The 14,975-nt window shown below is 39.0% G+C and overlaps 1 protein-coding gene across 4 annotated transcripts in view; it reads right to left on the bottom strand.

The window, feature by feature from the left end:
- The window catches only part of LOC128690242 (DBH-like monooxygenase protein 1), a 31,305-nt gene extending 16,838 nt beyond the window's left edge, over positions 1–14,467 (bottom strand). For 2 of the 4 annotated variants that reach the window (XM_070090624.1, XM_070090622.1), the window contains exons 1-12: positions 13,710–14,467; positions 13,436–13,560; positions 12,854–12,999; positions 12,030–12,050; positions 11,608–11,735; positions 9,640–9,785; positions 8,130–8,205; positions 6,309–6,442; positions 5,438–5,545; positions 3,653–3,802; positions 3,110–3,280; positions 779–865 (exon numbers count right to left, since the gene is read on the bottom strand). In XM_070090624.1, the coding sequence (XP_069946725.1) occupies positions 779–865; positions 3,110–3,280; positions 3,653–3,802; positions 5,438–5,545; positions 6,309–6,442; positions 8,130–8,205; positions 9,640–9,785; positions 11,608–11,735; positions 12,030–12,050; positions 12,854–12,999; positions 13,436–13,558 (1,290 nt within the window). In that variant the 5' untranslated portion in view covers positions 13,559–13,560; positions 13,710–14,467. Of the gene's footprint in view, positions 1–778; positions 866–3,109; positions 3,281–3,652; positions 3,803–5,437; positions 5,546–6,308; positions 6,443–8,129; positions 8,206–9,639; positions 9,786–11,607; positions 11,736–12,029; positions 12,051–12,853; positions 13,000–13,435; positions 13,561–13,709 lie in introns of those variants that run through there. The other 2 variants (XM_070090623.1, XM_070090625.1) reach the window with 2 other exon arrangements.
- Positions 14,468–14,975: the final 508 nt, after the last annotated feature.

Raw genomic sequence — 14,975 nt, forward strand, 5'->3', positions numbered from 1 at the left:
CAGAAATGTTCGATTTTTACCAAACTTCAAAAGTAAACAAATCGTGCCAAGCGTGCAATACACGTCAACTGGTGAGTCTAATATTCTTTCACAAGTGCACCAATAATATTTATACCATTTTTTACACTAATGCAGTAGTCTGCATAACAGTAAATCTTATATTTTTTGTGAGAATAAAAATTCAAAATGGAAAGCAAAAGAATATAAGAGGGACCTTGAGACGTGACTAACGACTAGAGGAAATGTCATTTTAGTGCCAGGAATGTCTTTCTTGTTTATTCTGGACCCTATTCGGAAATTGGCATCTTTTGAAATTTGTGTGAAATTGGCAAAATTGCTAAATTCTGACCACTGTACTGGATAGTTGAATTTCATAAATGGGTGGTTTCTTGCACCCATTCGATAGAAAAAATGGAGTTCTAGCGAAATATTCATGTTTTTTGTCGACTAGTACAGCGAAATTGGCCAAAAATGGGGCTCAAAGTGGGCAAAATCGCCGATGCGTAAACATCGCCGAGACCGCTAACTTTGCGAGAGCATAATTCCGTAAGTTTTCTATCAAATTTCAAACTTTTGGTGTCTTTATGATCGAGAAAAGATTCTCTATCTTTTCATAAGAGAAAATAATTTTTTTTTTTTAAATTTGGCCGACCCTGAGAACGAGTTTCGGAGAGGGCCTGTCGACCCTCAAAGGGTTAATAACAAATAATTCCGAGAGATTTCAAAATTTACGTTAAAAGAAAAAATGCCACAAAACTAAATGGAATCCACTACTCACCCCAATGACATGAGTCTTGCGGAGAAGGAGAGGTATTTTGTGAAGCTGACACCAGTACAGCGTTGTTACATTATCTGGTAGATTCACCTGTGCAATGTTTTATCTGTATATAGTATGGTACAGAACAGTAAAGTTTATTTTTCACAGCATTGTATATTACTACATTATATAATATTATCTCCATGGGGAAAAGAAGAATCCTTCTTCCATAAGCCATGCGTGTTGTAGGTGGTGACTAAAATGCTGAGAGCAGGGGGCTAGTAACCCCCCTTCTTCTTAGTGGGAGACAGGCAGTGTTAAAAATAATATATTATTATATCATTCAAGAGCACATTGTTAGGCAGTGCATTTTGGCCAGACTTCAGACTAAACATACATTAAACTAGTGTAAAGAATTCTAAAAGATTCTTTGTTGAGGTTTCCAAAGGCAGTTCTGAGATTAGCAACCCCTTCATATGCTGCACATTATATGATTTATGTGCACCTGTGGTGATATGTTGGGTGTGATGTTCACTTCAAGATCATCTTTCTTGAGCAATATTTGTGGTTTCTCACCTTTCAAGCTGTGTTCTGTGTCTAGTCATCTTTCTCCATCCCCAACTTTCATGATCTTGCACTCACCTGGGTTGAACTCCACTAACCACCTTCTTGACTATTCTTGCAGTTTGTCCAGGTCTACTTGTGTACTTGCCTATTTGTGGTTGCAGGGGTCAATTCACAGCTCCCTCCCACAACATGCTCATTGGAGAAGCCAGGTATAGATACTCAAAAATCAGGGACAAATGGATTAATGTACAATTGCTATGGATCCCATCACACACTGGGTTACTCCTTCATGATAAAGTTGATATATTAGCCAAGACGAGTACCCAGAAGAAGAACATAGAATATAACTTTGGTATATCTGTGTCTAGCATTAGGTATAATATTAAGAGAGAAATAAATAATGAAAATGATTGTTATAGGAATGCAGTTAGAAGCCTGAGTAGATCTATAACCCACTATGATAACATGAACGTAGATAAGTATGTTTATGGAGCAACATGCACTGTGAACAGACTGACTGATGTTGTAGTGGCCAGGCTTAGGCTTGGTTACAAGTACTTCTGGCAGTTTGGGAGACACAGATGATGATCAAACTAAATGCAAATTATATGATCAGGCATATGGTCACTGTCTTGAACACTATGTGCCTAATTGTCCACTTATTGAGGAATACAGAAACAGACAGTATAATAACCTATGTGACATGTCAAGATATCTTATTAATGAAAATAAGATACCAGATATACTAAGCAAATTTCCTATATTTGCTTATAACAGATAAGTGAACTGTAGATATGTAGCTATAAACCCATATGTACACCTATTAACCCTTTTGGGGCCTAGTTCCTAGGCCTTTTGTGTATCCATATACTCTTGCGCTACCGTCCACAGGATGGATATGGGGTGCACAATAAACTAGCCACTTTGGTGGCAGAATCTCTCTCTCCTTACAGCTCCTGACCCTGCCTCTTTGCTGGTTGCTACTAGGTCCACTCCCTGCTCCATGAGCTTTATCGTATCTCTTCTTAAAGCTATATATGGATCCTGCCTCCACTACATCACTCTCAAGATTGTTCCACTTCTTGACAACTCTATGACTAAAAAAATACTACCTACCATCCCTGTGACTCATCTGAGTTTTCAACTTCCAGTTATGACCCCTTGTTGCTGTGTCCCATATCTGAAACATTCTGTATGTGTATGTGTGTGTATGTGTATGTGTGTGTGTGTGTGTGTGTGTGAACATATATACTCACATAGCTATATGTGGTTGCAGGGGTTGAATCTCAACTCCTGGCTCCACCTCTCCACTGGCTACTGCTGGATTCTCTCACCTGACTGCATGAGCCCTACTGTACCTCTTCTTAAAGATATGTATGGATTCTGCTTCTCCCACTTCCCTGTCCAGGCTGGTACAATTCCTAACCACTCTGAGGGTGAAGAAATATGTCCTCACATCCCTGTGATATATCTGCATTTTTTAACTTCCAGCTGTGCCCTCATGTACTGTTTACCCATCTCAAACAGCCTGCTCCTGTCCATCCTATCAATTCCTCCAAGTATTTTGTATGTTGTCTTCGTATAACCCCTGATATTTGTTTTCTAATATAATAAGGTTAGACTTCTTTAGTCTCTCCTCACAGCTCATACCCTTTAGCTCTGGGACTAGTCTTCTATGTGTTTGCATGTTCTTCCATGTGTGTATATTTTTGCATGAATCTTTAAATGGAGTACAGTAATATGTTACCTTGATAATACATATATTGTATTTAAACCGTTACTAACGTTGGGAGAGATGACGTCCCACATCTTCACATCGTCAGTGAGAGGCTGCATCAACGGAGGAGCCTTCAAGCGGAGTGATACTGTCCCTCGCTGGTCATGATATCTCGGTGATGTCACATCAGTTGGGTCTTCCTTGTCATAGGACCAGATCATTCTTATGGTGTTGTTCTGCTGAGGATTGATTCATTAATATACAGCCTTTAAGCACAAACTAATTCCAACATAAGTTGAAAGAAAATTAATACAGTGCCAGATTTCCTTTGTGATTAAAACACATAACACCAAAATGATCAGTTGTTTTTGTGGGAAATCAGATAAATGAGAGGTATTTAAATTTTGATACAGATTATAATGCTTAACAAACCTGATAATATGTAACTAGCTAAGTGATGGGCATTTGTTTTAAATTCATGAATGCATGAGTAGCTTGGCAAAAGCTGAGCACATCTGTCTTTGATTCATGAGTGTGTGAGCATGTCTTTGATCCATGAGTGACTAACTGACAACTAGGCATTGTCTTTGATACCTGGGTGAATAACTTACTGAGAGTTGCATATCTGTCTTAGGTTCACAGGTGACCCAGGGACGGGAGAACCTCAGCACTGTGTGGGTGTCATTCTGGTATCCTCCCAGCAGCTCCACATCCTGAGAGTTGTCTATCATCGGTACCGAGTACCCGCTGGCATACCGGTCCTGGAAAAATGTAGCACACAGATTTCAAAACAAGTACAGAAGTTACATATTAATAACTGCTGCCCTTCTTTTAAGCTATAAGTACACTATATATACACTCTAAGTCACAGTTAATGCTCCTCCAAATGATATATATTTTTAGAAAAGTGTTCAATCCATAAGGGGTCATACAGAGGAAATGTAAACACATATGCAGTGTAAGGTGATCCTTTATTGACAACGTTTCACCCACACAGTGGGCTTTTTCAAGTCACAAACAGATCTACCTGGGGTGGAAAGTAGGTGAGTATTTATAGTCAAGTTGAGAATGCTGGGTCAGGTGGAGAATGCTGCATCTGATGAGCTACCGAGTGGGGTTATAGAGTCTAAAATCTTGGGTAGCTTGGAAGAGAGATTGGATAAGTATATGAGTAGACCTTCTGCAGTGTTCCTCCATTCCTATGTTCTTATGTGGGATAGCGATTAAGAAGTTTCTTGGCAACCTGTACAACACCATAATTCACAAAACCATTTAATCAACTACAGAAACTCAAGACTTATTGCCAGAGAAGACAACACTCAATACCGAAGAATCCTGGAAGCATTGCTTATCTCTATATCCAACAACTTCAACCAGAACAACGGCTTCTATAACATAGATGAACCACTTGCCAAGAAACTTCTTCATCGCTATCCCACATAAGAACATAGGAATGGAGGAACACTGCGGAAGGTCTAGTCATATACTTATCCAATCTCTCTTCCAAGCTACCCAAGATTTTAGACTCTATAACCCCACTCGGTAGATCATCGCATGCAGCATTCTCCACCTGACCCAGCATTCTCAACCTGACTATAAATACTCGTGTACCTTCCACCCCAGGTAGATCTGTTTGTGACTTGAAAAAGCCTACTGTGTGGGCAAAACATTGTCAATAAAGGATCACATTATACTGCATATGTGTTTATATTTCCATTGTGTCAGTATTTTATACCATTTATTTCCATCGGGTCATACAGAGCATTAGAAATGAGAAATAATCAGGCTCTGTCAATGATGGGAGAGGGTACCCCCAACTCCTTACATCAAGGCAGCTCTTTGAAGGGCCAAGCTTGACAACCACTAATTTCTTAAGTGTATACATTGTTCCAGTATAGAACGTGTATTTTTAAATTCTGTTTTAACTATGAATCGGAAATAACCCCTTACCTGCAGTATACCTGGAGGGTTTTCCGAGGGTCAGTGCCCCCACGGTCCTGTCCATGACAAGACCTTGTGATGGATCAGGGCCTGATCAACCAGGCTGTTACTGCTGGCCACACACAAACTGACATATGAGCCCCAGCCTGGCTGGTCAAGTACTGACTTTAGGTGCCTCTCCAGCTCCCTCTTGAAGACAGCCAGGGTTTTATTGGTAGTCCCCCCTTATGTATGCTAGGAGGCAGTTGAACAGTCTTGGGCCCCTGACACTCATTGTTTGAGAGTAACAAAATTTTGTTGTTTTTTCAATGTGTCTCCTGTGAGTAACCAATACTTTGCTTACTGCTATCAAAATAAAGTCATTAACTATCCATAAATTAATCTGATTGCATCCCATGAGGAAAAGTAGATTTACAACACAAACATGCAGAAACAATAGCCATGACAACACTCACTTCCAGGTAGACCTTTCCATCATCATCCACCCAGCCCAGCATGATATCAGAGCCTTTCATTGTGCCGATGGGAGAGAAGCCTAGACCCACGTACCCTGTTGTCACTACCTGCACAACGAGTAACCTTGTTAGCAAGAATAGGTCAATTTCACATACTGCAGTTACATCTTCAGCTATGAACAGTGCACTTCCTAAGAACCAAAAGCACCTCTTCCAATAGTCAGTGAAGCCCCATGCAACTTATCATTACATACACATTATAATCCAGTACTTGATAAACCCTCATGTAGGTGAAACATCATGTGTTATTATTATTATTATTATTATTATTCTTTCTTTTCTTTCAACACACCGGCCGTATCCCACCAAGGCAGGGTGGACCAAAAAGAAAAATGAAAGTTTCTCTTAAATTTAGTAATTTATACGGGAGAAGGGGTTACTAGCCCCTTGCTCCCGGCATTTTAGTGGCCTCTTACAACACGCATGGCCTACGGAGGAAGAATTCTGTTCCACTTCCCCATGGAGAATTATTATTATTATTATTATTATTATTATTATTATTATTATAAAGTTTGAACTGTTGACATATGTATTACACTGCACTGTGTATCTCACCCACAGTATGTGGAGTCTTGGTGAAGAACACACAGTGCAGTATAGCTGAAGTACCTTAGCAACTTTAGGTTACATGTTGATAAGGTGAAGTACTCCTCCTAACCCAGGATTCCCACTGGCAGTGCCCAGCTGCCTACATGAATACAACAGAAACTTGTAAGTTTTGCAAGATGAGGAAAGATGGCATAGTCTGGGTGCCTGGGGCTTACTACCCTTACATTCTACATCTCCATACAACACTTTCCCCAATACTAACCTGAACCTCGATGATAATATCATCCTTCCTCGGTGTCCACAACATTACATACTTGTCTGCCTCTTCCATCACCACCCGATGTAAAAATTTCACGAGTGGAAGTCTATTGTTGTCATTCACTTGCTGGTCTTGAACTGTGGAGGTCACCAAACTCACACTCAGTCTTACTGATTATATCAGCTTTTAACCCTTAAACGGTCCAAACAAATCAACGTTCAAATTCGTAGTGCTACAGAAGTAGATCTTCTTTTTTTTACATATTTTCAAATATAACAAAAAAAAAATGAAGATAAAAGTTTTTTTTACACGTTTTCAAATGTAAAACAAAAAAAGAAGATCTAAATTTTTTTACATACTTTCAGATGTTGAAAAAACGTATATATATGTTTGGACCGTTTAAGGGTTAATTGCATTTCAAAATCGAAGTCAAGGATTTATTTCCACATGATACAATGTTTGTTCAGATGGGTGACATTTGGTTGTGCATGCAGAAAACTTGTTATGCAGAGCATTTTGGGCATGTACTTGCAGAAATAAAGATATTATTATTATTATTATTATTATTATTTTTATTACTTAATAGTCTATGTCTAATTTTGAAGTAGTCAATAAACATTAAGATTAGTTTGCCAGAAATTACATTGCATATTAGTGTCTTTATTCTGTGCCTAACAATGTTTTATTACAGGTAAACTACATTATCTGTGTGCCGCATAAAAGGAAATAAAAATTGGAATTTGAATCTCTCCAGATACATAAAGGCTTTTGTTTCTAAACTAAAATACAGTATGCAGTCTCATAAAACTTCTTTATATAGTGCATTTTTTAGTAAATGTGATTAAAAAAGTACATCAACAACTGAATATTACATGGCAAGATCTTCATAGAATTTCAAAATGGTTATAATCACAACCATAATTTTTAAAGGGGTGGACCGGTAAGCCAAAGGTAGGCCTTGGAAAGATGACCAAAACCTCCAGTGACAGGTCATCACATGACTGAGACCTACATCAAGAAATACTCGTGCTGTTTCCTGACAAATCTTACCTAACCTAACCTTCATAGTAAATACTATTCAATTCTGCATGCACTTACACAATTGTATTCACAAAATCACACTATATACAGTGGACCCCCGCTTTACGATCAGCTCCCAATGCGACCAATTATGTAAGTGTATTTACGTAAGTGCGTTTGTACGTGTATGTTTGGGGGTCTGAAATGGACTAATCTAATTCACAATATTCCTTATGGGAACAAATTCGTTCAGTAATAGCACCTGAACATACTTCTGGAATGAAATAATATCATAAACCGGGGGTCCACTGTACTCTTTTTACAAATAACATTCTGTAACTAAGGTACAGTTCAGATGATGTTTTGGTGGTTGCCAGACCATCACCAAGTTGTGACCTGATGTTGGTCCAGGTCGGATCATAGTGTTGTCTGAAGTCCTCTCTCTGAACTGTTAATTGTGAATTGTTCCAGCCACAGATTTGTGTGTTAGTTTTGAATTGCTCCAGCAATGGTGTTGTGGCTTATGCAGGAAGTGTTCCAGGTATAGTACTGTGGGTAAGTCATGAAGTGTTCCAGCTGAGGTACTGTGGGTTAGTTGTGAAATGTTCCAGCTACAGTGTGGGTTAGTCACGAATTGTTCCGGCTACAGTGCTGTGACTCTTATTCTTCATGAATAACACTTGATATTAAAATACCAATGAACATGTAAGCTTTATTATCATCAGGTGTGTGTGAACCCTTAATAAACAATTTTGACTTACCTTTCAACTTTACACAGGAGAGTGAATATGGAGGAAGACCCACCTTGCTTCCTGGCACCACACTGCTCAACAGGGGACTTCAGGGCGGAGAAACGAGGATATGACACCGCTTGTGGTTGCTGGTGGGGAGACAGATCATTAGTCAAACACACGTATTGGAAATTAATGCCGGATAAATAATGCCTACCTAGGTAGTAGGTTGGTAGACAGCAACCACCCAGGGAGGTACTACCATCCTGCCAAGTAATTGTTTTACATGATGGTAGGATTGCTGGTGTCCATTTTTCTGTCTCATGAACATGCAAGATTTCAGGTACGTCTTGCTACTTCTACTTACACTTAGGTCACACTACACATACATGTACAAGCATATATATATATAAACCCCTCTGGGTATTCTATTTTCTTTCTAGTTCTTGTTCTTGTTTATTTCCTCTTATCTCCATGGGGAAGTGGAACAGAATTCTTCCTCTGTAAGCCATGCGTGTTGTAAGAGGCGACTAAAATGCCGGGAGCAAGGGGCTAGTGACCCCTTTTCCTGTATAAATTACTAAATTTAAAAAGAGAAACTTTTGTTTTTCTTTTTGGGCCACCCCGCCTTGGGATACGGCCGGTTGTTGAAAGAAGAAAGAAGAAATAATGCCTAGCGTGTGCTCATGCCACAATGTTAATAGCATCCAAATTCCTTTATTAGAGTTAACTACTTTGCTCACACTCCAACAGTATGCCAAGTCATAAAAATTAATACTGTATGTGTATTAAATAAATGTGGCCTGAAATGCAATGCATGTTAGTGACTTTTGTTTGTGCCTAACAATACATGTACATGTAAACACATTAAACATAAACATAAACATATTTTATTTGTATGTGAAGTATGCAAAGTGTAGTTTACAAGTAAAAAAAAATTGTATAGCACAAAGAAAGCCACTAGAATGTATGTGCATTTTGGGCACTAATTGTATACTGCACAAAAAAAAAATAATAATAATAATAATAATAATATCTCCATGGGGAAGTGGAACAGAATTCTTCCTCCGTAAGCCATGCGTGTTGTAAGAGGCAACTAAAATGCCGGGAGCAAGGGGCTAGTAACCTCTTCTCCTGTATATATTACTAAATGTAAAAGGAGAAACTTTCGTTTTTCCTTTTGGGCCACCCCGCCTCGGTGGGATACGGCCGGTGTGTTGAAAGAAAGAAGAAGAATAATAATAATAATAATAATATCCTTATTTCTACAAGTTCATGTACAAGGTATACAGACCAAAGGTGACATCAGTGACTTGTTATGCAGAACATTTCTCGCAAAATGGGTCAGTTTTTCCCCAGGATGCAACCCACACCAGTCGACTAACACCCAGGTACCCATTTTACTGATGGGTGAACATAGACAACCGGTGTAAGGAAGCATGCCCAATGTTTCTACCCTCGCCGGGAATTGAACCTGGACCCCTCACCATGTGAAGTGAGAGCTTTAGCCATCATGCCACATGCCAGTGACCAAAATACTACTGATTCTTTAACTCAAACTACTAGAAGACCAAGGCACTCACCTCCAAGACTCTTGCATCTTCTCTAGTTCGACAACTTGTGGAGTGTCTTCCAAACACAACCTTCTCCTGCAGTAATTCCGCTGCCTGGCTCTCTTCCCATGTTGTTTTCTTTAGCAAAATTTTATAAAGGGATGTGTTGAGAAACTCTGAAAGATTCATGAGACTTAAAACTAACAAAATACCCATTCTGTGGGCAGCAGTAAAAAGATTATGGAGGCATTTAATGCTCCAGAGACTGGGCTTCAGTATTTTGTTAATTGTGGAAATTAAAGTAGCAATAAATGCCACCACTCACACAGGACTACCAGTCACCACCACCACCACTCATACAATACTATCAACCACCACTACCACTCATACAGGACTACCAGTCACCACCACCACCACCACTCATACAAGACTATCAACCACCACTACCACTCATACAGGACTACCAGTCACCACCACCACCACCACTCATACAAGACTATCAACCACCACTACCACTCATACAGGACTACCAGTCACCACCACCACCACTCATACAAGACTATCAACCACCACTACCACTCATACAGGACTACCAGTCACCACCACCACCACTCATACAAGACTATCAATCACCACTACCCTCTCATACAGGACTACCAGTCACCACCACCACCACTCATACAAGACTATCAATCACCACTACCACTCATACAGGACTACAAGTCACCACCACCACCACTCATACAAGACTATCAACCACCACTACCACTCATACAGGACTACCAGTCACCACCACCACCACTCATACAAGATTATCAATCACCACTACCACTCATACAGGACTACCAGTCACCACCACCACCACTCATACAAGACTATCAATCACCACTACCCTCTCATACAGGACTACCAGTCACCACCACCACCACTCATACAAGATTATCAATCACCACTACCACTCATACAGGACTACCAGTCACCACCACCACCACTCATACAAGACTATCAATCACCACTACCCTCTCATACAGGACTACCAGTCACCACCACCACCACTCATACAAGATTATCAATCACCACTACCACTCATACAGGACTACCAGTCACCACCACCACCACTCATACAAGACTATCAATCACCACTACCCTCTCATACAGGACTACCAGTCACCACCACCACCACTCATACAAGATTATCAATCACCACTACCACTCATACAGGACTACCAGTCACCACCACCACCACTCATACAAGACTATCAATCACCACTGCCCTCTCATACAGGACTACCAGTCACCACCACCACCACTCATACAAGACTATCAATCACCACTACCACTCATACAGGACTACCAGTCACCACCACCACCACTCATACAAGACTATCAACCACCACTACCACTCATACAGGACTACCAGTCACCACCACCACCACTCATACAAGATTATCAATCACCACTACCACTCATACAGGACTACCAGTCACCACCACCACCACCACTCATACAAGACTATCAATCACCACTACCACTCATACAGGACTACCAGTCACCACCACCACCACTCATACAAGACTATCAATCACCACTACCACTCATACAGGACTACCAGTCACCACCACCACCACTCATACAAGACTATCAATCATCACTACCACTCATACAAGACTATCAATCACCACTACCACTCATACAGGACTACCAGTCACCACCACCACCACTCATACAAGACTATCAATCACCACTACCACTCATACAGGACTACCAGTCACCACCACCACCACTCATACAAGACTATCAATCATCACTACCACTCATACAGGACTACCAGCACATCTCAACCACAACACTAATTGTGTTGTGGGTGCAGTTTAGACTGCAGCCTCTTGTGTAATTACAAATATGTTAATTGCAATTCAACATGCAAACTAACTCTAAGTCATACTATTATATATATCAGTCATGTCACACACATGGATACATATATACTCTTCTTACTTTCAGGAGCCTTAACGACCACTGCTCGTAACATATGAGACAACAGGACTTCCGTCACTTCTGAAGATGCGCTGCCATTCCGCAGAGCACTGGCCAACTCTGTCTCATCCTCCTCGTTGACTTCCAGCCTGCAGGAAGACCACAGTCACATGTATGCAATGCTGGCAAAAGGAAAATCTAGTCCCCCAGTGAAATATTGGACATAGCTAATCACAACTCACAATTTGTTGAAATTTATATTAATTATATGCTAAATTATACTATATAGTACATTAAAAAATTTCAGCTATATAACTTCATAGAATACAGATAAATATTAAAAAATGGCAGAATGCAGAAGCATTGTTTCATAAATACCTTCATAAAAACCTTGACAAAAAAAATAAGACATGAACACACAACACAAAACATTAACAACTTACCTGCCTTGTAAAATCCTTCCTCTGAAAAAAAAAATAAAAATTATATCAGGATTATATAAGAATAATATTTCATTAACTTTATTTTTATTTTTGTTTTACTATTGAGAGAGAGAGACAGCAACAAACAAACGATAAAGTGAATTTTTACTGTGGTCTCGTGAGTTCACAAACATTAGCATTTTGAAGTGTTTATGTAGCATTTTAGGTAAATATGCATTTTAACGCCTTATGTAAAGTTGCTACGATATTATAATAAATAACATAAAAAATAGTCACTGCATTGGAACACTGAATAACATTGTGTATAAAGAAGAATGAAAACATTTGGTTGTATAAGAACAATGAAAGAACTTGCGTGTATATGGAATAATGAAAGAACTTTTACTGGCAACAATGAGGCAGTTACTCTAAGAAGTATAAAAGCATTTGCTTATAGAGAACAAACACAAATATTTGGATGTAACGAACATGGGCAGAAGCTACAATACTTACGTTTAAGCTAGTATATAGAATTAAGTGATACAAGTGAAAATTATTACTGAATTCAAACACTTACATTAATTTTGTAGCCGAAAATTCTTCTATAGAGGAAATATTTCAAAATACATTTTCAAGAAGTTGTAAAAAGAAAATTTAGGCTAAGCACTAAACCCATGTGGGTCATTCAGTGCAAGACGTGGTGGAGGCTCGATCTTCCATCTGCTGAGAGCAAGACAGACATGATTTCTATCCATACTCGACTATAAGTCTTCTCAAAACCTGACAAATTTGCAACATCTATAATATGGACATAAAGTATATATTGAAAAAGGTATCTGACTTACATCTTTTCCTTATTATAAATATCTTGTATTCCAAGAGTCTCAAAGATGGTCTCCATGGGTGGGGTGGAGGTGCAGACTGAGAGATTGACACGAGGGTAATAAGTCATGAAAGCCAGACACATCTCTTCCTCTGTACCAATCCCACCCTGGAACAACATCGTAATCAGGTATTTGTTAGTACATACACTAGGACTCCTGTATGCACTGATTCACTATCTGCGGTTTCAGTTATCCACGGTTTAATGTGGCCCAAAAGTTACCCTTAGTTTTGCGTAATAATGGCCCCAAAGTGCAAAAGAAGCCTAAAAGAAGCCGTGAAATGTTTCCCATCAGTGAAAAAATGCTAATTATAGATTTATTTTGCTGAATTTATCAATTAAACTTTATCATAGATACGTATGTAAAGGAAAAATGACTTATATATAGGGTTCGGTACTATCCATAGTTTCAGGTATCCACAGTAGGTCATGGAGTGTATTCCCTGTGGACATGGGGGACTACTGTATTTGTCAGCACACTTTAAAACAAGCCTCATGTTGCCTCCACTGTGCTCAGCACTACATTACAAGCCATGAGACTCACGAAGGTGGTCTGCTTACGACGGGTCGAGTCGTAGTTACACTCAGTGATAAGAGTGTCTCCAGGTAAGATGGTCACTTCCTCTTTTAATATTCTCGTCTGCTGGTAATTGAAGTCGTAAGTCATATCTGTGGAGAAACAATTAGAGTGGTACATATATCAAACTAAAATTTATCAAACTTAGTGTATAACATATACAAGACCTCTTGAAACTCTTCCCACATTAAAAATTGTATACAAGCATCAAATGAATAATGAAGGGAGCACCCAACCTCACCCTTCAAAATTATAGGAAGCTCGTGGCCATCACGGATGTGTCGGAGAGAGATAGCACGACCCAACAGGTGTGAGTGAAGGACACCCTGGAACACCTGAACTCCTTCAGCTGGCAACTCCTGCAGTGCAAATGTGTGTTTTCTGTGTCATTATACCAATGTGTTTACTTATCTAAACATCCCGATTTATGTAATTATAAGTGGATAATTCATAGTATAATAAATATTTAGAATGTGTTGTGTATAGAATTTTTTAACACATCTGCTGTCTCCTACCAAGGTAGGGTGACCCACAAAAAGAGGAAATACATTCACCATCATTCATTTAATCACTGCTTTGCCAGAAGAGTGCTGGCATCACAGTTCAGATGACCCTTGAACTGCAACATCCTCTCCTCTCCTTCAGAGTGCAGATACTGTACTTCCCACCTCCTTTACTCTTAAGTCCAGCTAACAAATACCCCCTAAATCGTTTTTTAAATGTTACCTTGCTCACACTCCAACAGTATGTCAAGTCACAAAAATCACTTGTCTCCACTTGCTCTGACTAGATGTGCTCACACTAGCCTGTTGGATGTTCAAGCCCCAAGCATTCAAAACCTCTTTTACCCCATACCTCCAACCACTGCTAGGACAACTCTACTTCTCACAGATCATGGCTACAGTTTACTGAAAAAAGATGCAATTAATTTGAAAATGACATTGAAATAATAAGACTTGAATACTGGGATGACATAATTGATAATTGATCTTTCAGAAAGTTTGTGGGAGACGACCGACTTGTTGAAAAAAAAAAAAAAAAACATTCAAAAATATTTTGTGGCATTAATAACATGGTTACTGTGCAAGAATATTTGTTTATGAATAGATACAAAAAATAAAGAGCACATTATTTACTGGTACATTAATTATCAAAATGTAAACTACATTATCTTTGTACACAACAAGAGATGTGAAAATTTGAATTTGAATTTGAAACATGTCAAGTAAATACTACTATGAAAATTATAATACATACAATCACTCCATCTTCTACGTAAAAACTCAAACATTTTGTACACTTAATAAAGTTGCAAGAGTGAAGAAAATGTGTATTAGCATTATACAGCATGCATTAGCATAATACAGTATGTATTAGCATAATAAAATGTGTATTAGCATAATTAGTAACAAGTGACACCTTCACCATCGTTTTCAAAGATCGGCACAAATAAAGAGACATCATCATCACTTTATTTCAGGATTGTTTTTTATTTCATCTGCTCTTC

Source organism: Cherax quadricarinatus, chromosome 32, assembly GCF_038502225.1.
Source record: "Cherax quadricarinatus isolate ZL_2023a chromosome 32, ASM3850222v1, whole genome shotgun sequence".
NCBI classification, from domain to species: Eukaryota; Metazoa; Arthropoda; class Malacostraca; order Decapoda; family Parastacidae; genus Cherax; species Cherax quadricarinatus.